At 37.5% G+C, this 22,369-nt stretch overlaps 2 protein-coding genes across 2 annotated transcripts in view; both read right to left on the bottom strand.

Moving 5' to 3' along the window:
- Positions 1-22,369, bottom strand: part of LOC103514338 (neurexin-4) — a 40,877-nt gene that overhangs the window by 5,979 nt on the left and 12,529 nt on the right. Inside the window, exons 9-20 of the mRNA XM_026827339.1 lie at positions 21,786-21,965; positions 21,385-21,518; positions 20,619-20,829; positions 18,573-18,769; positions 16,061-16,246; positions 13,187-13,363; positions 11,936-12,137; positions 11,575-11,663; positions 10,133-10,265; positions 9,762-9,914; positions 8,952-9,155; positions 8,390-8,545 (exon numbers count right to left, since the gene is read on the bottom strand). Coding sequence (XP_026683140.1) covers positions 8,390-8,545; positions 8,952-9,155; positions 9,762-9,914; positions 10,133-10,265; positions 11,575-11,663; positions 11,936-12,137; positions 13,187-13,363; positions 16,061-16,246; positions 18,573-18,769; positions 20,619-20,829; positions 21,385-21,518; positions 21,786-21,965 — 2,022 coding nt within the window. The remainder of the gene's footprint in view (positions 1-8,389; positions 8,546-8,951; positions 9,156-9,761; positions 9,915-10,132; positions 10,266-11,574; positions 11,664-11,935; positions 12,138-13,186; positions 13,364-16,060; positions 16,247-18,572; positions 18,770-20,618; positions 20,830-21,384; positions 21,519-21,785; positions 21,966-22,369) is intronic.
- On the bottom strand, positions 307-2,811 carry LOC113469540 (neurexin-4-like). The gene is made up of 5 exons (XM_026827344.1): positions 2,536-2,811; positions 2,059-2,260; positions 1,698-1,786; positions 894-1,026; positions 307-506 (listed from the first exon to the last, which is right to left on the bottom strand). Exons 1-5 carry the CDS (start codon positions 2,761-2,763, stop codon positions 322-324), a joined length of 837 nt encoding a protein of 278 aa, XP_026683145.1. The 5' UTR covers positions 2,764-2,811; the 3' UTR covers positions 307-321.

Below are 22,369 nucleotides of genomic sequence, written 5' to 3'. Positions count from 1 at the left end.
AAATACTAACGTGCCCTGCCAGCAGAGATAGTGTTAGGATGTGAGTAAATTACTCCTTTGTTGTGTGTTCATCTACCCCAAGGTCCTTCGTCATCCGAAGAGGAGTCCTATAAGTTATACCTGTGTCTAGCAAATGTGTTAGATATGTATTTCTATTGCAAGCATTAAGCGATATCTTGTAAACAGAGGTACCTTTCAATCTCATCCTAGCAGTATAAATGAGGAAAGAGGTGACATTCCGAGGCTTAGGTGTTCCTTTAGGGCTGTTTTACTTAGATCCTTTAGGGCTGTATTACCTATCCTTTAGGGCGAAAGGATAGATTAAGCTTCTACGAGAGGAGAAAAGGTCTTACCATAGAATTCGCAGGTGACTGGGAAAGGTTTGAGTGGACCACTACCATCCACATCAATATGAATATTAGAATGAGTTCCTACTGAGTTAACATTACGATACGCCTCACATGATAGAGGATTCAATGAGGTATGACATACAGCGCCAGAGTAACCTGAAACAAACAATAGTTCACAAGTAAATAAATTTTCAAGAGGTTTTCAGTTTTCAACTTCGGGGATTTATTAGAATATAACTCAATCTTCTTTTTCTTCGCCTTTTCCCGTGTACAGACGGGGTCGGCGTTTTTCGTCAGCCTCTTAATCAGCCCTAACTAGGGTGATTGCTTTGGGCTGACATTTGGTTTTGGTTTTTGGGCTTGGAACATTAGAATAGAACTCAATCTTACAATACATACAAATAGTGTTCTTCTGACCCAATTATTTATTTTGAACTGCACTCATATCAATCCAATGACTCTGCAACTGCACAAACTGTTATAAAAATTAGGAAAATAATAATAATAGTAAATTAAATTAATAATTCATTGAAAATGACTCACCAGAGGCAGTACAATCGCATGTGAATTCAGCCGAGTTCTGTTTACAAGTACCTCCATGCTCACATGGGTTGGGATTACATCTATCTATCATCTGACATGCGTCGAACACAACTTGATCCTTACAGCAATATTCCTGAAATATTCATTAATCATAATGGTCAGTTGAGAGAAATCAAGCCATTCTAACTTTGGAAGATATCAAAAAGAACTAGATTGGAAGGTAACGCAACATACCGCTTCGACCTACCTTGAAAGCGGTTCGACCCCCGGCCGGAGTGAACATTTTTCTCAACATTTAAGATTCGTTCTCGGAACGGTTGGCTTTCTCCCATTCTGTCCTCCTTTCTTCAGTTTGGGACGATAAGACATGAAAATGCCGAAAAACGATGAAATTCTGTTTCGTGTTAATATAGGCCGGGCGGTGCTGCGAACTCTTGACGTTCGCGCGCCTCCCGGCGCGCTTGATTTTCCGGTTCGTTTTTGATAAGCTACGCCGAGCAAGATCACTAAATGGATGAGTGACATTTTTAGTTTGATAACTATGCAGCTAATAGGGAGCGCGCAGCGCTACCGTATCTTTATTTTCTACAAGTTATTTTCTACATGTTCGGCCATGCCTCAGGATGAACTAGCGGAATTCCAGAGCGAAGCAACGGAATTCGGCTAGTTAGTAAATAAAATAAAATAAAGAAAAAAAAAAACATATACCAATAAGAATTAATTCTAACATGTTTCTATTTTGAGCTGTTCCTCAGACCTCCCCCTACCAAACCTCTACATAATAATCAGTAATTCAACACTTACGTTATCTTTCCAATCTGTGGGCAGTCGATAGTTTCCATCTACCGTGATCATTCTCATGCAGCCTACAAACCCTGTGCCAGTAACTCCACCTGAAATAAACCAACACACAATACAATAACATCGCCTCATAAACAGGAGGGCTCGGGTTCCATCACAGCTGAGGTCATTTTATCCTTATTTATTTGGGAATCTGACAACAGTAAAAGTTTCCATGCTGTCAAAGTAGCACGCCTATCTAGTAAGCGCTAGGGCCCGGGTTCCCGGCCGGGGCAAACGTTATCCTAAAGAGATAAGATTCGTTCTTGGAACGGCTGGCTTTCTCCTATTTCGCCTACCTTCTCTCTTCAATTTCGAGACTTACCGGCTATCATGTAGATGCCTCCAGTAGTAAAGGTCAATAACCTTGTAGTTTTCATAGCTCTACCGTCTACATTGAGTATAAGTAGATTAGTGTTTAGTGTTAGAATCACAGTATGCCATTTGCCATCATTGAATGAATCATCAAAGTTGTTCAGGAGAGCTTTCGGATTTCCACTCGTCACGATTTCCACTTTGATTTTACCCTGGGACAAGAGAAAATAATACAATAAATTATTATTAAAACTGAGTAGGTAAATGATAATAAATACTATGCACTTAATATACAAGCTTTTTTTATTGAGAGCAAATTATTTGCTGACTCAGAAAATCGAACCCGGAACCTTCTTCATGACCAGCAAGATCGTTACCAGGCCTTCTTTGGTGAAATTCTGTAGGTATCCAGTACTCGATAGATAGTTCAAGTTCTGTCTAGGTAAATATTTGCTATAAAATATGAATAATTCTTTTCTTAACTCACCTCTTCCAGATACAGTTTGACATGTCCTTCGGATAAGAATTTGTGGAATACAAGAAGTCCATTGTTTTCATATGTTCTGAATGAGAAGGTAACATTCATTTGTTTCATGCCTTCATAACCCTTGAGTCTAGCATAGGAACCAGGTGTGGTAAATGTTACTGGTACTATAGGGGGTTCCTGAAATAATAGAACATAGTACATTAGTTTCATAACCCTTGAGTCTAGCATAGGAACCAGGTGTGGTAAATGTTACTGGTACTATAGGGGGTTCCTGAAATAATAGAACATAGTACATTAGTTTCATAACCCTTGAGTCTAGCATAGGAACCAGGTGTGGTAAATGTTACTGGTACTATAGGGGGTTCCTGAAATAATAGAACATAGTACATTAGTTTCATAACCCTTGAGTCTAGCATAGGAACCAGGTGTGGTAAATGTTACTGGTACTATAGGGGGTTCCTGAAATAATAGAACATAGTACATTAGTTTCATAACCCTTGAGTCTAGCATAGGAACCAGGTGTGGTAAATGTTACTGGTACTATAGGGGGTTCCTGAAATAATAGAACATAGTACATTAGTTTCATAACCCTTGAGTCTAGCATAGGAACCAGGTGTGGTAAATGTTACTGGTACTATAGGGGGTTCCTGAAATAATAGAACATAGTACATTAGTTTCATAACCCTTGAGTCTAGCATAGGAACCAGGTGTGGTAAATGTTACTGGTACTATAGGGGGTTCCTGAAATAATAGAACATAGTACATTAGTTTCATAACCCTTGAGTCTAGCATAGGAACCAGGTGTGGTAAATGTTACTGGTACTATAGGGGGTTCCTGAAATAATAGAACATAGTACATTAGTTTCATAACCCTTGAGTCTAGCATAGGAACCAGGTGTGGTAAATGTTACTGGTACTATAGGGGGTTCCTGAAATAATAGAACATAGTACATTAGTTTCATAACCCTTGAGTCTAGCATAGGAACCAGGTGTGGTAAATGTTACTGGTACTATAGGGGGTTCCTGAAATAATAGAACATAGTACATTAGTTTCATAACCCTTGAGTCTAGCATAGGAACCAGGTGTGGTAAATGTTACTGGTACTATAGGGGGTTCCTGAAATAATAGAACATAGTACATTAGTTTCATAACCCTTGAGTCTAGCATAGGAACCAGGTGTGGTAAATGTTACTGGTACTATAGGGGGTTCCTGAAATAATAGAACATAGTACATTAGTTTCATAACCCTTGAGTCTAGCATAGGAACCAGGTGTGGTAAATGTTACTGGTACTATAGGGGGTTCCTGAAATAATAGAACATAGTACATTAGTTTCATAACCCTTGAGTCTAGCATAGGAACCAGGTGTGGTAAATGTTACTGGTACTATAGGGGGTTCCTGAAATAATAGAACATAGTACATTAGTTTCATAACCCTTGAGTCTAGCATAGGAACCAGGTGTGGTAAATGTTACTGGTACTATAGGGGGTTCCTGAAATAATAGAACATAGTACATTAGTTTCATAACCCTTGAGTCTAGCATAGGAACCAGGTGTGGTAAATGTTACTGGTACTATAGGGGGTTCCTGAAATAATAGAACATAGTACATTAGTTTCATAACCCTTGAGTCTAGCATAGGAACCAGGTGTGGTAAATGTTACTGGTACTATAGGGGGTTCCTGAAATAATAGAACATAGTACATTAGTTTCATAACCCTTGAGTCTAGCATAGGAACCAGGTGTGGTAAATGTTACTGGTACTATAGGGGGTTCCTGAAATAATAGAACATAGTACATTAGTTTCATAACCCTTGAGTCTAGCATAGGAACCAGGTGTGGTAAATGTTACTGGTACTATAGGGGGTTCCTGAAATAATAGAACATAGTACATTAGTTTCATAACCCTTGAGTCTAGCATAGGAACCAGGTGTGGTAAATGTTACTGGTACTATAGGGGGTTCCTGAAATAATAGAACATAGTACATTAGTTTCATAACCCTTGAGTCTAGCATAGGAACCAGGTGTGGTAAATGTTACTGGTACTATAGGGGGTTCCTGAAATAATAGAACATAGTACATTAGTTTCATAACCCTTGAGTCTAGCATAGGAACCAGGTGTGGTAAATGTTACTGGTACTATAGGGGGTTCCTGAAATAATAGAACATAGTACATTAGTTTCATAACCCTTGAGTCTAGCATAGGAACCAGGTGTGGTAAATGTTACTGGTACTATAGGGGGTTCCTGAAATAATAGAACATAGTACATTAGTTTCATAACCCTTGAGTCTAGCATAGGAACCAGGTGTGGTAAATGTTACTGGTACTATAGGGGGTTCCTGAAATAATAGAACATAGTACATTAGTTTCATAACCCTTGAGTCTAGCATAGGAACCAGGTGTGGTAAATGTTACTGGTACTATAGGGGGTTCCTGAAATAATAGAACATAGTACATTAGTTTCATAACCCTTGAGTCTAGCATAGGAACCAGGTGTGGTAAATGTTACTGGTACTATAGGGGGTTCCTGAAATAATAGAACATAGTACATTAGTTTCATAACCCTTGAGTCTAGCATAGGAACCAGGTGTGGTAAATGTTACTGGTACTATAGGGGGTTCCTGAAATAATAGAACATAGTACATTAGTTTCATAACCCTTGAGTCTAGCATAGGAACCAGGTGTGGTAAATGTTACTGGTACTATAGGGGGTTCCTGAAATAATAGAACATAGTACATTAGTTTCATAACCCTTGAGTCTAGCATAGGAACCAGGTGTGGTAAATGTTACTGGTACTATAGGGGGTTCCTGAAATAATAGAACATAGTACATTAGTTTCATAACCCTTGAGTCTAGCATAGGAACCAGGTGTGGTAAATGTTACTGGTACTATAGGGGGTTCCTGAAATAATAGAACATAGTACATTAGTTTCATAACCCTTGAGTCTAGCATAGGAACCAGGTGTGGTAAATGTTACTGGTACTATAGGGGGTTCCTGAAATAATAGAACATAGTACATTAGTTTCATAACCCTTGAGTCTAGCATAGGAACCAGGTGTGGTAAATGTTACTGGTACTATAGGGGGTTCCTGAAATAATAGAACATAGTACATTAGTTTCATAACCCTTGAGTCTAGCATAGGAACCAGGTGTGGTAAATGTTACTGGTACTATAGGGGGTTCCTGAAATAATAGAACATAGTACATTAGTTTCATAACCCTTGAGTCTAGCATAGGAACCAGGTGTGGTAAATGTTACTGGTACTATAGGGGGTTCCTGAAATAATAGAACATAGTACATTAGTTTCATAACCCTTGAGTCTAGCATAGGAACCAGGTGTGGTAAATGTTACTGGTACTATAGGGGGTTCCTGAAATAATAGAACATAGTACATTAGTTTCATTTCCATCAAAATTGGGAACCACTATTGTGGGTAGTTTGATTTTGGATGCTTGTGGTTCAGGTGTAGCAGGTTGTGCTGAAGCAGCAGCATTAGCTCTGGCTTGCTCAATCCTTGCCTTAATGGCAGCCTCATGAGCACGTATGGCAAAGTATAGTTCATCAAAAGACTTTACCACCTGAAGAGTGTCTACTACCTCATCATCAGATACTTGAGGATTCAAGGAATTGATAATATTATTCACCTCTTCGAATTTATTAAAGGTATCCTTGATCTGATTACACCTTGCTAGAAAAGTGGCTTCCTGGTGTGGAGTTTTGATTAAATCAAAGCAAAGTTGTACTCGTTGAAAATACCTTTCCCGGTTTTTTACCGCTGTGGAAAGCTGCTCTGATAAGGTCGGAGCCATGATCCAGCACAATGAACCCAAAAGCAAAATATGAAAGATAAAACCTGATAAGGTAGGTTTTACAAACAACTTACCCAAATACAGAAAGTTCATGATGGTTGCAACACATAATGATAAAATAGAAAATTGAAATCCATACTGATGGTACACTTTGATAAACACAATTGATAATGATAAAAATTATTTACACTAGATACTTAATAAAAAAATTAACTTGAATGAGTTTCAAGAAAAATTATTGACAAAATTCAAAATAACATGATTATGATTATTTAAAAATAAAATCAGATAAAGTATTTTATTTTAATTCACTGAACCAGATAATTTCAGATAAATTTGATAATTAGATAATCTCAGATAAATTTGAGAGAAAAATAAACCAAAAGCCTGAATATATGCAGGTACCTACTACCTACAGTACCTACCTATATGGATAAAAATTGATAAACCAAAAGACAAACTTTTTCCTAAAAAAAAGAAAATAAGTTTTACTAAGAAAGCAGATAAATGAGCTTTGATAATTGACCAAGATAATACAACACAAAAGCTATGATAAGATAGCAATGTTTTGAGATTACACAGTTAAAGCCTCGGCTTGTCTACGGAGCAACCAAGTTCCATCGACAAAAGTTAAGAAATGATAAAAAGATAATCAATTCCAATATAAAAGATTATTTTCCACTAGATTACATAAAAAGTTTAACAGTTAAGTTTTGTCTCAAGATAAGTGATAAAAAACAAACTAAAACTTTTTACACCAGATGATTTGATAAAGATTATAAGAACTGATAAGGTAGTTCAGAAATGATAATAAAGATTATAAGAACTGATAAGGTAGTTCAAATAATTAGATTAAATATGATAAACCAGAATTGAACTGATAAGGTAGTTCAAGGTTACAAATGCCAAATAAATTCAAGGTAAAAAGTCACAAAATATTGAAAATATTTGAAAAGGGTTTTTTGAAAAGTACAAACCTTGGTTATGTTTACAAGCCAAAAATTGAAAGAAAATTTGATACTAGGTTGACAAGTTAAATTTGGTTCTAGATGTAGATTAACAAGTTTGCTTGTGCACAGTACCTATGCTTAAAGCTAGAAATTTCTATGTGCTTACCTACCATACCTAAGGTTGAACAATGAAATATGAGAGGGAGAGAGAATATATAAGGGAGAGAGAGAGAGAGAGAGAGAGAGAGAGAGAGAGAGAGAGAGAGGGAAAACATAAAAAAGAAAGAAAATCGGAGGGAAGAGGAATGTGAGAGAACAAGAGGAAGAGAGATAGAGTGAGAGTAAGGGAGAGAGAGAAAAAAGAGAGAGAGAGAGAGAGAGAGAGAGCTAGCGAAAAATCTGAAAATTGAGAGAGAGGGGAAGAGGGAGAGAGAGAGGGAGGGAGAAATAATAACACTACTATGAACAGTGGTTTTTGGAATAACACACAGAATGGGTAGGTATAATATAAATTGATATACATACACAGAGTAGGTATTGTTGGAGCCTGTGGGGTAGCTTTCAGGACACAAATTTACCACAAAACTGAGTTTAGATAAGATGGAAGTTTAAATAAAATGATAGAACAACTCACGATAACTTTCAGAACAGGTGTCTCTCATGGCGGTTGATAAAGACTGAACGCGATCTGCGTTGTTGTGATGGCGCATGATCTGATAGGCCCTTTTGATACGATGCACGTTAGGCTCTTTTAATACGATGCACGATAGGCCCTGTTAACACGATGCGCGGCGCGGTAGTCGCGATTATTTGCGGTGGGTAACAGTCAAGATTAGACACTCACTCTTTAACCTCTTTCCGAGAACGGAATAAAATTGATCAGAAATGTTCGTCCTGGTTGAGGATTGGGGGTTCGAACCCAGGACCTCCTGAGTGAGAGTCAGTGCACTCGACTACTCGGCCACAGAAGTGGACAATGTTGTTTGCTGTTGATTCAATGAATATTTTTCGTATATTTCATTTCCTTACGATTATTTCTATTATTATTTATTTATTTTTTCTTTCATGCTATTAGAAATGTGTTCTACTGACCTGCATCACAGTTGCACCACTTGGTCGGGTCGATACAAGTACCCAGGATACCACACTCACACTTCCTCGTCCCAAACACAGAGCCACCCCAGTAGTCCATCTTGTGATTGTTACGGGACACCCACCATGCAAACGGATGAAAATCATTCTCCACAGCTGAGGAAATTAACAAAGTAACACAAGATTAATAAATTATTGCATTATAAATTATAATAAATACATCAACATAGGAGAAACTTTGATTCATGAAATTTAATTAATAGATACGCTTGAATAAGTTTTCATTAAATATTGTAAAATCGAAAGTCACGTGTCTTTTTCATTCAATTTCAAATTTAATTGTACTTCATGGAAACTTTTTTGTGGTTCAGTGGACTGTAAAACTCGGAAAAAGTGCTCCTACCTGGCCTTCATAGGCTGATCAATCCAAAAATCTAAGAAAAAATGCCAAATTTCATCGAAATCGAACTTTTTGAAGTTATGGTGGACAAAAGAAGGGACTATATTTTTGGCTGATGGGATTTTTTCCCCCGCGACGAGTATTTATTTTCGTATTACTTACAAGGAGAGTTGAATAGTCTGGATTGTCTACATCTGTACTGGAGGCGTTGAGTACAGGATGCTGATCTGTTGACCAGGGCCTCTATTTGTCTGAGATCTGCTTCATATTGAATATCCTGAGAGAAGCTACCTGCTTCCTGGAACCCATCTACTTGTGTTGTTTCCTCATTAGAATGATGTAGGATTGTGATAGAACGACCGTCCGCTGCAATCATAATGCAAATGTGTTAGATATGTATTTCTATTGTAAGCGATATCTTGTAAACAGAGGTATCTTTCAATCTCATCCTAGCAGTATAAATGAGGAAAGAGGTGATATTCCGAGGCTTAGGTCTTAGGTGTTCCTTTAGGGCTGTTTTACTTAGATCCTTTAGGGCTGTATTACCCATCCTTTAGCCCTAAAGGATAGGTTAAGCTTGCAAATGTGTTAGATATGTATTTCTATTGCAAGCATTAAGCGATATCTTGTAAACAGAGGTACCTTTCAATCTCATCCTAACAGTATAAATGAGGAAAGAGGTGATACAAAAAGCCCTCATTAGAATGATGTAGGATTGTGATAGAACGACCGTCCGCTGCAATCATAATGCAAATGTGTTAGATATGTATTTCTATTGCAAGCGATATCTTGTAAACAGAGGTACCTTTCAATCTCATCCTAGCAGTATAAATGAGGAAAGAGGTGATATTCCGAGGCTTAGGTGTTCCTTTAGGGCTGTTTTACTTAGATCCTTTAGGGCTGTATTACCCATCCTTTAGCCCTAAAGGATAGGTTAAGCTTCTACTTCTACGAGTGGAGAAAAGGTCTTACCATAGAATTCGCAGGTGACTGGGAAAGGTTTGAGTGGACCACTACCATCCACATCAATATGAATATTAGAATGAGTTCCTACTGAGTTAACATTACGATACGCCTCACATGATAGAGGATTCAATGAGGTATGACATACAGCGCCAGAGTAACCTGAAACAAACAATAGTTCACAAGTAAATAAATTTTCAAGAGGTTTTCAGTTTTCAACTTCGGGATTTATTAGAATATAGTATTTTTTGTCGCAGCAGGATTTTGAACTGCACTCATATCAATCCAATGACTCTGCAACTGCACAAACTGTTATAAAAATTAGGAAAATAATAATAATAATAATAAATTAAATTAATAATTCATTGAAAATGACTCACCAGAGGCGGTACAATCGCATGTGAATTCAGCCGAGTTCTGTTTACAAGTACCTCCATGCTCACATGGGTTGGGATTACATCTATCTATCATCTGACATGCGTCGAACACAACTTGATCCTTACAGCAATATTCCTGAAATATTCATTAATCATAATGGTCAGTTAAGAGAAATCAAGCCATTCTAACTTTGGAAGATATCAAAAAGAACTAGATTGGAAGGTAACGCAACATACCGCTTCGACCTACCTTGAAAGCGGTTCGACCCCCGGCCGGAGTGAACATTTTTCTCAACATTTAAGATTCGTTCTCGGAACGGTTGGCTTTCTCCCATTCTGTCCTCCTTTCTTCAGTTTGGGACGATAAGACAAACTAGATTGGAAGGTAACGCAACATACCGCTTCGACCTACCTTGAAAGCGGTTCGACCCCCGGCCGGAGTGAACATTTTTCTCAACAGATAAGATTCGTTCTCGGAACAGCTGGCTTTCTCCTATTCTGTCCTCCTTTCTTATAAGACCTCCGTTGTTATAGTTCCCTCTATCTATCTACTGTCACTATTGAATGATAAAATGAATGCTTGTGAATGAATTGTAATCTAATATAAATACTTGTTTGTGTGTGTGTTTGTTCGAACTTTATGCCTGGCCAAACCGCTCATCCGATTGCTATGAAACTTTGTCAACTTATTGATTGCACTCCCGTGAAGGTTATAGGCTATTTTCCAGTTCGTTTTAGTTAAGCTACGCCGAGCAAGACCACTAAATGGATGAGTGACATTTTTAGTTTGATAACTATGCAGCTAATAGGGAGCGTGCAGCGCGACCGTATTTTTTGTTATTTTCTACAAGTTCGGCCATGCCTCAGGATGAACTAGCGGAATTCCGGAGCGAAGCGACCGAATTCGGCTAGTTAGTAAATTAAAAAAATAAATAAATAAATAAATAAAAAAACATATACCAATAAGAATGAATTCTAACATGTATTTGCAGGTGAATTTTGAGCTGTAAGACCTCCATTGTTACAGATGAAATTCTGTTTCGTGTTAATATAGGCCGGGCGGTGCTGCGAACTCTTGACGTTCGCGCGCCTCCCGGCGCGCTTGATTTTCCGGTTCGTTTTTGATAAGCTACGCCGAGCAAGATCACTAAATGGATGAGTGACATTTTTAGTTTGATAACTATGCAGCTAATAGGGAGCGCGCAGCGCTACCGTATCTTTATTTTCTACAAGTTATTTTCTACATGTTCGGCCATGCCTCAGGATGAACTAGCGGAATTCCAGAGCGAAGCAACGGAATTCGGCTAGTTAGTAAATAAAATAAAATAAAGAAAAAAAAAAACATATACCAATAAGAATTAATTCTAACATGTTTCTATTTTGAGCTGTTCCTCAGACCTCCCCCTACCAAACCTCTACATAATAATCAGTAATTCAACACTTACGTTATCTTTCCAATCTGTGGGCAGTCGATAGTTTCCATCTACCGTGATCATTCTCATGCAGCCTACAAACCCTGTGCCAGTAACTCCACCTGAAATAAACCAACACACAATACAATAACATCGCCTCATAAACAGGAGGGCTCGGGTTCCATCACAGCTGAGGTCATTTTATCCTTATTTATTTGGGAATCTGACAACAGTAAAAGTTTCCATGCTGTCAAAGTAGCACGCCTATCTAGTAAGCGCTAGGGCCCGGGTTCCCGGCCGGGGCAAACGTTATCCTAAAGAGATAAGATTCGTTCTTGGAACGGCTGGCTTTCTCCTATTTCGCCTACCTTCTCTCTTCAATTTCGAGACTTACCGGCTATCATGTAGATGCCTCCAGTAGTAAAGGTCAATAACCTTGTAGTTTTCATAGCTCTACCGTCTACATTGAGTATAAGTAGATTAGTGTTTAGTGTTAGAATCACAGTATGCCATTTGCCATCATTGAATGAATCATCAAAGTTGTTCAGGAGAGCTTTCGGATTTCCACTCGTCACGATTTCCACTTTGATTTTACCCTGGGACAAGAGAAAATAATACAATAAATTATTATTAAAACTGAGTAGGTAAACGATAATAAATACTATGCACTTAATATACAAGCTTTTTTTTATTGAGAGCAAATTTATTGCTGACTCAGAAAATCGAACCCGGAACCTTCTTCATGACCAGCAAGATCGTTACCAGGCCTTCATTGGTGAAATTCTGTAGGTATCCAGTGCTCGATAGATAGTTCAAGTTCTGTCTAAATTTTTGCTAACTGATAAAATATGACTAATTCTTTTCTTAACTTACGAGTACCTAAAAATTTGGATATAGTACCCACTTCATTTATACAAACAAAAATTTATGGACAAGAAAGTCTAAAATTAAATATACTAACAAATACAAACATCCCTAAAAAAAATATTTATTTATTTATTATACATTTAGCAATTAACATCAGCCATAAAAAATAATATAGGTATTCTTGTTTATTGTAATTACATATATAAAAATAAATGAGAGCACCTTTTGCTATGTTTGAAAAATGAAAATGAAATAATTTTCCACTCGTCACGATTTCCACTTTGATTTTACCCTGGGACAAGAGAAAATAATACAATAAATTATTATTAAAACTGAGTAGGTAAATGATAATAAATACTATGCACTTCATATACAAGCTTTTTTTTTATTGAGAGCAAATTTATTGTTGACTCAGAAAATCGAACCCGGAACCTTCTTCATGACCAGCAAGATCGTTACCAGGCCTTCTTTGGTGAAATTCTGTAGGTATCCAGTACTCGATAGATAGTTCAAGTTCTGTCTAGGTAAATATTTGCTATAAAATATGAATAATTCTTTTCTTAATCTAAAATTAAATGTACTAACAAATACAAACATCCCTAAAAAATTATTTATTTATTTATTACACATTTAGCAATTAATATCAGCCATACACATTATATAGGTAAATTATCAATATATATATCCCGTCTTCCTGCCCCTCCTTCTCTCTTCGGTTTCGGGACGATATGACAGTTACAGTTCAATCTATCAAAACTCTTGGGAAAAAAAGTCTCACCTCTTCCAGATACAGTTTGACATGTCCTTCGGATAAGAATTTGTGGAATACAAGAAGTCCATTGTTTTCATATGTTCTGAATGAGAAGGTAACATTCATTTGTTTCATGCCTTCATAACCCTTGAGTCTAGCATAGGAACCAGGTGTGGTAAATGTTACTGGTACTATAGGGGGTTCCTGAAATAATAGAACATAGTACATTAGTTTCATAACCCTTGAGTCTAGCATAGGAACCAGGTGTGGTAAATGTTACTGGTACTATAGGGGGTTCCTGAAATAATAGAACACAGTACATTAGTTTCATAACCCTTGAGTCTAGCATAGGAACCAGGTGTGGTAAATGTTACTGGTACTATAGGGGGTTCCTGAAATAATAGAACACAGTACATTAGTTTCATAACCCTTGAGTCTAGCATAGGAACCAGGTGTGGTAAATGTTACTGGTACTATAGGGGGTTCCTGAAATAATAGAACACAGTACATTAGTTTCATAACCCTTGAGTCTAGCATAGGAACCAGGTGTGGTAAATGTTACTGGTACTATAGGGGGTTCCTGAAATAATAGAACATAGTACATTAGTTTCATAACCCTTGAGTCTAGCATAGGAACCAGGTGTGGTAAATGTTACTGGTACTATAGGGGGTTCCTGAAATAATAGAACATAGTACATTAGTTTCATAACCCTTGAGTCTAGCATAGGAACCAGGTGTGGTAAATGTTACTGGTACTATAGGGGGTTCCTGAAATAATAGAACATAGTACATTAGTTTCATAACCCTTGAGTCTAGCATAGGAACCAGGTGTGGTAAATGTTACTGGTACTATAGGGGGTTCCTGAAATAATAGAACATAGTACATTAGTTTCATAACCCTTGAGTCTAGCATAGGAACCAGGTGTGGTAAATGTTACTGGTACTATAGGGGGTTCCTGAAATAATAGAACATAGTACATTAGTTTCATAACCCTTGAGTCTAGCATAGGAACCAGGTGTGGTAAATGTTACTGGTACTATAGGGGGTTCCTGAAATAATAGAACATAGTACATTAGTTTCATAACCCTTGAGTCTAGCATAGGAACCAGGTGTGGTAAATGTTACTGGTACTATAGGGGGTTCCTGAAATAATAGAACATAGTACATTAGTTTCATAACCCTTGAGTCTAGCATAGGAACCAGGTGTGGTAAATGTTACTGGTACTATAGGGGGTTCCTGAAATAATAGAACATAGTACATTAGTTTCATAACCCTTGAGTCTAGCATAGGAACCAGGTGTGGTAAATGTTACTGGTACTATAGGGGGTTCCTGAAATAATAGAACATAGTACATTAGTTTCATAACCCTTGAGTCTAGCATAGGAACCAGGTGTGGTAAATGTTACTGGTACTATAGGGGGTTCCTGAAATAATAGAACATAGTACATTAGTTTCATAACCCTTGAGTCTAGCATAGGAACCAGGTGTGGTAAATGTTACTGGTACTATAGGGGGTTCCTGAAATAATAGAACATAGTACATTAGTTTCATAACCCTTGAGTCTAGCATAGGAACCAGGTGTGGTAAATGTTACTGGTACTATAGGGGGTTCCTGAAATAATAGAACATAGTACATTAGTTTCATAACCCTTGAGTCTAGCATAGGAACCAGGCTTCCGATATAAAAAAAAAAAAAAAACTTGTATTTAATACCTACAGTACTGACCAGTCTGGCTGGGGGATTTTAAATAGGGAATTTCCTTTGCTAAAGAAATAGCAAAGGTTGAGTTCGAAGAGCATCCACTTTAAAAAAAAAAAAATATATACCCAAAATCAAATATCATCCCAAAATAATCACCCCAGGGCTAACTGAGAGGCTGACGAAAATCGCTGAATCCGTCTGAACATGGGGAAAGGTTTGAAGGAAAAGAAGATTCAATGTTACTTACCAAGATCTAAATTGAGAAGCAATCGATTGTCTCTTAGCTGTAGAGCGAAGTAGTCCCCCTGAGTGCCTCTAGAATACATGAGGACACCATTATCTACATTGGTCTTCAGTCGGAACCGAATACTCTCCCTAGCGGCTGCTATAGGCCACTCACGCAGATTCCAACGCACCAACGAACTCCCGTTGAAAAACAGATTCTCCGATACTGAAATCCAAACATGAACAAGAGTTATGCGGAAGAACATAACATGAACGTAGCTACCGCGACAGGGCTGCAGTAAATTGAAATTCAACATCCTGTTCAAGGCTGAGATGTATAGGTTTTCCATACACCCGGTGAAGTTTTGACTCACTATGAGACCTTCCTGTTTATTAGGAACTCCACCAATATAGAACTGAAACAAAATGGAATAGAACATACGATGCTCACACGGAAAGAAAGACTGAAAAGTCATCTTGAGTGAATTCTAAGTTGATGGAAGTGAGGTCCAAGTGGATTGAACAAATGATGCGATTTTCAAGTTTCTACTCGAGGATTTATGATTTAGTTTGTCTGCAATAGATATGTTTGTTTCAGCATAGCTCTCGCACAGTTAGACCGGTTTTGATAAAAGTTGGCAGAAATAGAACTATTGTATTTAGGTAAAAAATTATGAATAAATCTGATTGAAATGTAGGTTTATTTTCACTAACAATGAGCTATAACCAATCTGATTGGTTGGAAAATTTGAAATCAACCAATCTGATTGCTTAATGCAAGAGTTCAAGTTGAACCGAGTTTAATTCTGATTTTGGTCCTAGACCCAAGCAATCTAATTCATTTATCTTCATCCATAGTTTAAAATCAACTCATCAGTTTGTTTATGGTTAATCGTATCGGATTATCTACTTTGTCCCGGGAATAATCCAAGTTATTAAACAGTAAAGTAGAAGGATTAATTCATATCTTACCGGACAATTACTGATGGTGTTGACCTTGTAGTATTTCTGCATTAACCAATAGTCCTCACTATCATATGCATACTTGATGTGTTGGAAGAGATTGGTAGAGTTAATGTATAGGTTTTCCATACACCCGGTGAAGTTTTGACTCACTATGAGACCTTCCTGTTTATTAGGAACTCCACCAATATAGAACTGAAACGAAATGGAATAGAACATATGATGCTCACACGGAAAGAATGAGACTGAAAAGTCATCTTAAGTGAATTCTAAGTTGACGGAAGTGAGTTCCAAGTGGATTGAACAAATGATGCGATTTTCAAGTTTCTACTCGAGGATTTATCATTTAGTTTGTCTGCAATAGCGTGTGGCTTAAGGGAAATCTTAAATCTCGATAATTTAAGCAACTTAGAATACTAAGATTACTAATAGACTAAATACCTCCCTTGAAAGGACAATAGGCTACTTGATTGTTCAGGATAGAATCCGCCCCGGGCGGGAATCATCGAACCAACGGCCAAGCGCTTACAAGGTGCCAGCCTCCAAGGTAACTCGTGTGGCTTAAGGGAAATGTTAAATCTTGATAATTTAAGCAACTTAGAATACTAAGATTACTAATAGACTAAATACCTCCCTATATCACGTTATACCCTTCTTCAAACTTTCATTCCCCCTTTTACAAAACGGAAGAAAGTAACTTAAAACGCGGATTATGATAATTATCAACACACACGTGTTAAATTGTTCAAGTTTTTCTATTGTAGACTGTGAATGTGAAGTAGGTATATGAGATAGGCATAGGGGATCCTTAGCCGGCTTAGCATAGATAATTAGCTATATCTCTCCAAGCTCAGGACCCTCTTATTGGTATCTATTAAACACCCGTATTACTTTCTATTATCTTATTATTCTTATATCCGTTCACCGGATAGACCAGGATTTCACGTGTCATTAAATGAATAAGTATATTGAATATAAACAAAGCAAAGGAGTAGATGCGGTGTGAGTTGCTTGTTGCTGAGACCTGAGAATAGATGATAAGGCAATCGAGTAGAAAATAGTGTTGAAACAAAATCATCCCTCATATCGAGTTTTTCACACATTTAATACGAGAGAGTCTAGCCTATTTTATAATATTGTGGAAAAGGCAGCAATCGAAATACATATAAGGCTGTCTACATTCTGCTCATGATAACTGTTTAAATAATCTAAATTCAGACTATCTTATCTCCTATGTACAATTAAATCTTATACAACTCACTGGGGCGTAGGTTATCTACCTTACCTAGTATTGAACCACCTAAAAGGAAAAAAAAATCACTAACGTACCTCCTCTCCTAAGTTGTTCCTATCTACAAGCTAGACTGCGATGAACAGAGTAGCAGGGTAATAGGAAATGAGAATGGTTTAGCATGCAATTTCCCTGTTAGTATGAAGTTTACTCATGCAATGTCTACGTTTAGAAATCTAGATCTACCATCTACCAAGCATAGCTCCCTAATACCTAGCTTCTATATCATTAGACTTTGGATATAAACTAGCGGTAGATACTGGGTGAATAAGCTATAACAATATCATCTAGAATTAAGTCATAACAAAGATACAGAGTCTTTGATTCTGTAGCTCAGAACTAAATGTTCATTAGGTGACATGGATCACAAATTTCATCAAAATCGGATGAACCATTCAGAAGTTTTGACGAAAAAAAGTGCCTATTTCTTGAAATGTAAAATCAATCAGTACCAGTATAATAATTTGGTCAAATATGCATCACACAAGATATAACCCATACATACAAATAGATATCTCAAGTTAAGTAAAAGCACGTAAAAAGTCTACCAAAGGCTTGGTCTGGGCAACAATCTAATGTTATTGAACCAATTTAAAGCATTTTCACATTAAAAAAGAAAAAAATATGGATAGATGAATAAATAAATCATAGCCACCCAGTTAAAGATGTAACCCATACATACAAATATATATCTCAAGTTAAGTAAAAGCACGTAAAAAGTCTACCAAAGGCTTGGTAAGACCAACAACCTAATGTTATTGAACCAATTATTTAAAGCATTTTCACATTAAAAAAAAAAAGAGAGAAAAAATAGATGGATGAATAAATAAATCACAGCCACCCAGTTAAAGATGAGTAAACAATGATAAGAAATTTGTTAGTAGGTACCTAGGTTCTGTTAGCTAGAAATAGTTTTGTTACAAATTGATATCACTTTCCATTTCATCTACTCTAACTAGAAAACTTTAGCAAGCAAAGAAGAAAAGTTAATTGAAAAGTTTGTGCCAAACACAACTTACCTTTGTAACTTTTGGTTACAATTGATCTGAAAAATATTTACTCATAAAACACCATGTCTGGGATTGGGATCACGACGCTCTTCCGATCTACCAAGGAGGTATTGAATGTTCCAAAAAATTGTGAGTTGATTTCCCTATAAAGAAAGGGAATTCCATACTCTGGTCTTAGTGTTCTTACGGTATTTGTAACCAATATCATCCCTGTACCTACCTGTATATCACCATCTTCATTGGTAACACTAATCCAAGCCAGACCTTCATCTGAATACTGAACCATATACTCCGTCACATACTCGTTAGTCCCATATCGTCCCTGTGTCCCGATCGAGCGGATCTCTGCCTTGTCCCCTAGCTTAATGAACAGGGACTGGGCATACGTCGAGTCCTCGGGGGACCATGCACTGTCACCTAGGCACCATAGTGGGTTAATAAAAACAGAGCGTGTAAGAGAGAAAGGCGGGGTGAGGTTAGTGAAGCCAGACAGAATAGAGAAGAAGACTAGAATTCAACTCCAGAAAGAGCTAGTGTTGTACTTTACAAACTACAAGTGATGAAACAATGATCCGACAGTAAGTATGTTTGAACCAAATGATACAAACTGTCATTTCTTAGTCGATTATTTTATGTTGCTGCTGGGATTTGAACCACAGTATTCTCAGCTAATAATTCAAGTGCTAAATTCATCTGTAAAACACAACACCAACTCTTTCAGAAATCAGCCCCAGGGAGGAAATTAGAACAGTAATGCCAAAACCAAGAGAGAAAGAAAAAGAATGAGAGAGAGAGAGAGAGAGAGAAGGAGGAAATGTTAAGTAATCCAAAGCCAAGACAGAAAGAGAAGAGAGGGGGGCAGGGAGATTATAATCAATATTTTATGTATTGGGCAAAGTTGTCATTGCGCTACTCCATTGTACTCACGAGGCTGAGTGCACCCCCCATACTAAGCACAACCACAACTTTTCCACTAAGTAGAAACTTGCCCGAAAGCAGCGATACTCAAGTGTTCTGCATAAGGATAACATTACTATAAGGCAAAATAGGCGAAAACAAGTTTGTCAAAACTGCCTTTTTGTCTGGAATGTCTTATTCACTCCTGAAGGAATTCACTCCAAATTTTACACTTTTCGCAGAGTTACCAAACAGTAAAGCTATGTACGTCTACACAAATCGACCGAGATTAATTGGAACCCATATGAAATTTGATTTCCACAAGTGGAGTTGTGATCGTGTTTCAGACAATGTCAATCGACCGTAGGGTTGACTCTGACTCTGCTTTGCTGATGCAAATAATTACAAGTGCAAAATCCTTTCAGGAATAAGTCGCCGTTTTCTTCTTCATAGATACATAGGAAGTTAATGTTGCAGATCTATCAGTTTAGAACTAAAATTGCTAATTGATACTTATTTGCCCCCCCCCCTTTCATCTCAGTACAATAGCACATGGGTTCTAAAAACTTCTTTATTTAGAAAGCACATTTTCTCATGACAAGATATCGGATATTTAGGTTAGATCCCCTCCCACACCCGTATAACTTAAGTTTTATAGGGTAAATATTGAACAAATAAATGAAAATATGAAAAATGTTGTTTTAAAGAAAGTATAAACGAAATAAAAAACGTTTTATTAGGTATCTAACTATCAGAAACAACGAAAATCAAATACACTATGCGTAGTGTCATAATATGTCGAGGACAAAGTCAGAATATGAGCCTCTACCACATGAATCATGAACCCATTTCCTACTAAGTAACAAGGGCCTATTCCCATTTCCTTGCTGAAATAGATACCTACAGATCTCTTAACAACCCCCTTCTATCAGGTCTACAATAAACCCCCCACCCCAATCCCCGATATTAGAGTACCTACTAAAAAAAAATGAATGGTATTGAACTTTCAGTTGTAAAGTTTTTCCTACTTGCCTAAACATACATAATACTTAGGCAACATGATTTTAGTAGGTCATAAATCTGAACTACAATAGAGAGGGAGAGACAGGAAGGAAGAGAGAGAGAGAGAGAACACACATTGCATGCTTACCCACATCATGTCCCCAGTACCCCTATAATAATCTATCTATCTATCTCTCTCTTATTTATTTTTTTTTCCTTGGATTTTGGGCAATACTGGGCTTTTTCGGAACCACGTTAGTTGCCCATTACTTTCCTCACCCCAATATTCAATAGTATACGCATTACATACTGCGAGCAAACATAGGAACATCTGTATACGGGAAAAGGCAAAGAAGAAGATACTTACTTCCTATAGATCTAACATTGGCAGGTCCATCTTCTTGGAATAATAACTTGAGCGGATAGATATCATCAAACTCTACTCGTGATACACAGCCTATGAATCCTTCAGTCATAGATTCGTTACGACCTATATACATATATTGGATGTTATTGAACTGAGCATCCGCGGAATCCTTGATGTTGAAGTGGAACTCTTTCGGTTCATAACTATCCACCTGCAAATACAAACATAGTTGTTGTTGTAGCAGTGACAGCAGATCAGTCAACATTTCCAACAGGTTCCAGGGTTGGAATGAGATCGAGAAAGGTGGCCAAAGACCATCAATCCCCCTCAGTACCAGCAGATCTACAAACATATTGGAATTCATTAGTAAGTTGTATTTTCTGTTCGGAAACGGAACCGACTTCAATGGCGCGTCATCTTGAATTTCCTACGGTTTAGTACAGACGCTATAACGCCAAAAGAGGGGAAATTGCGAAAGGAAAATACTACTATTCACACTATTAAATATTACTAGTCGATAGAGGGAGCTGTAATAATAATAACGAAGATACAATCGTGCCGAAATGGAAGAGAGATGAAGGACAGGATAGGAGAAGGCCAACCGTTCCGAAAACGAACCTTATCTGTGTGACAGCATTACCAGAGAAAACATAAAATTTAAAGCGTAGTAAAGGAGGCTCTTAGTAATAATGTAATATGCACAAAAATCGTAAAGAAGTTCTCAGCCTCACCACAAATACAAATGATTCATGATAATATTACATACCTGCATGAGTAGTGTGGCGCCAGAATTCTTTCTCCTAATTCGAATATCATGATATTGACCCAAACCAAAGTGTTTGTTGGGGAATATCAACTCTTGCCGCTCGAAACCAAAGTCAAACACAACTCGCAGATGACCTGCAAGATAAAACAGTGGAGACATGAAAGATAAACTGGCAATAAAAATAATACCTACTTCTTCCTCGCCTTTTACGGTGTTCAGACAGGATCGGCGTTTTTCGTCAGCCTCTCAATCAGCCCTAACTAGCTGTGATTGCTGACATTTGGTTTTGACTACAAAATTTTACGATTGGATGAATGCCCTTCGTACTCAACCTTTGCTATTTATTTAATGTCCCCCAGCCAGACCGTCAATAGAAATAATCACAAATTACTTCTACTTACCACTGTTGGATATCATGATGGTCATATATTCACCAGATACATTGGAGAATAAACCCAGCAGGAAACCCTTAGGATTTGTAGTGGTGAATCCTACTCTGATATTCTCCGCTATGGTAGACCGCCATGATCCCATGAAATCGTATTTGATCATCGAGGAGGGACGCAAGTTAACTCCGATCTCTGAAATACAAACAAACACAATGAATCCAGCCACTCTAGATAACTTAAAAGTTACCGTGTCTGCCTTGTTAGAGTTAGGTCGCGGTTTCGATTCCCGCCCGGGGCGAACTTTATCCTGAGTGGACAAGAACGGCTGGCTTTCTCCTCTAATGTTCTTTTTTTTTTTTTCTTCGATGTCGGGATAAAGTTAACTCCGATCTCTGAAATACAAACAAACACAATCCATCCAGCCACTCTAGTTAACTTAAGTTACCGTGTCTGCCTTGTTAGAGTTAGGTTGCGGTTTCGATTCCCGCCCGGGGCGAACTTTATCCTAAGCGGACAAGGTTCATTTAGGGTTTAGGGAACGGCTGGATTTCTCCTCTAATATCCTCCTTCAAAACGTGTTTTGGCACTAAAAACTG

The sequence above is a fragment of the Diaphorina citri genome, unplaced genomic scaffold (genome assembly GCF_000475195.1).
Source record: "Diaphorina citri unplaced genomic scaffold, Diaci psyllid genome assembly version 1.1 scaffold1124, whole genome shotgun sequence".
Taxonomy (NCBI): Eukaryota; Metazoa; Arthropoda; class Insecta; order Hemiptera; family Psyllidae; genus Diaphorina; species Diaphorina citri.
Note: the sequence above shows the minus strand (reverse complement) of the source record. Positions and strands in the feature narration are given on the sequence as shown.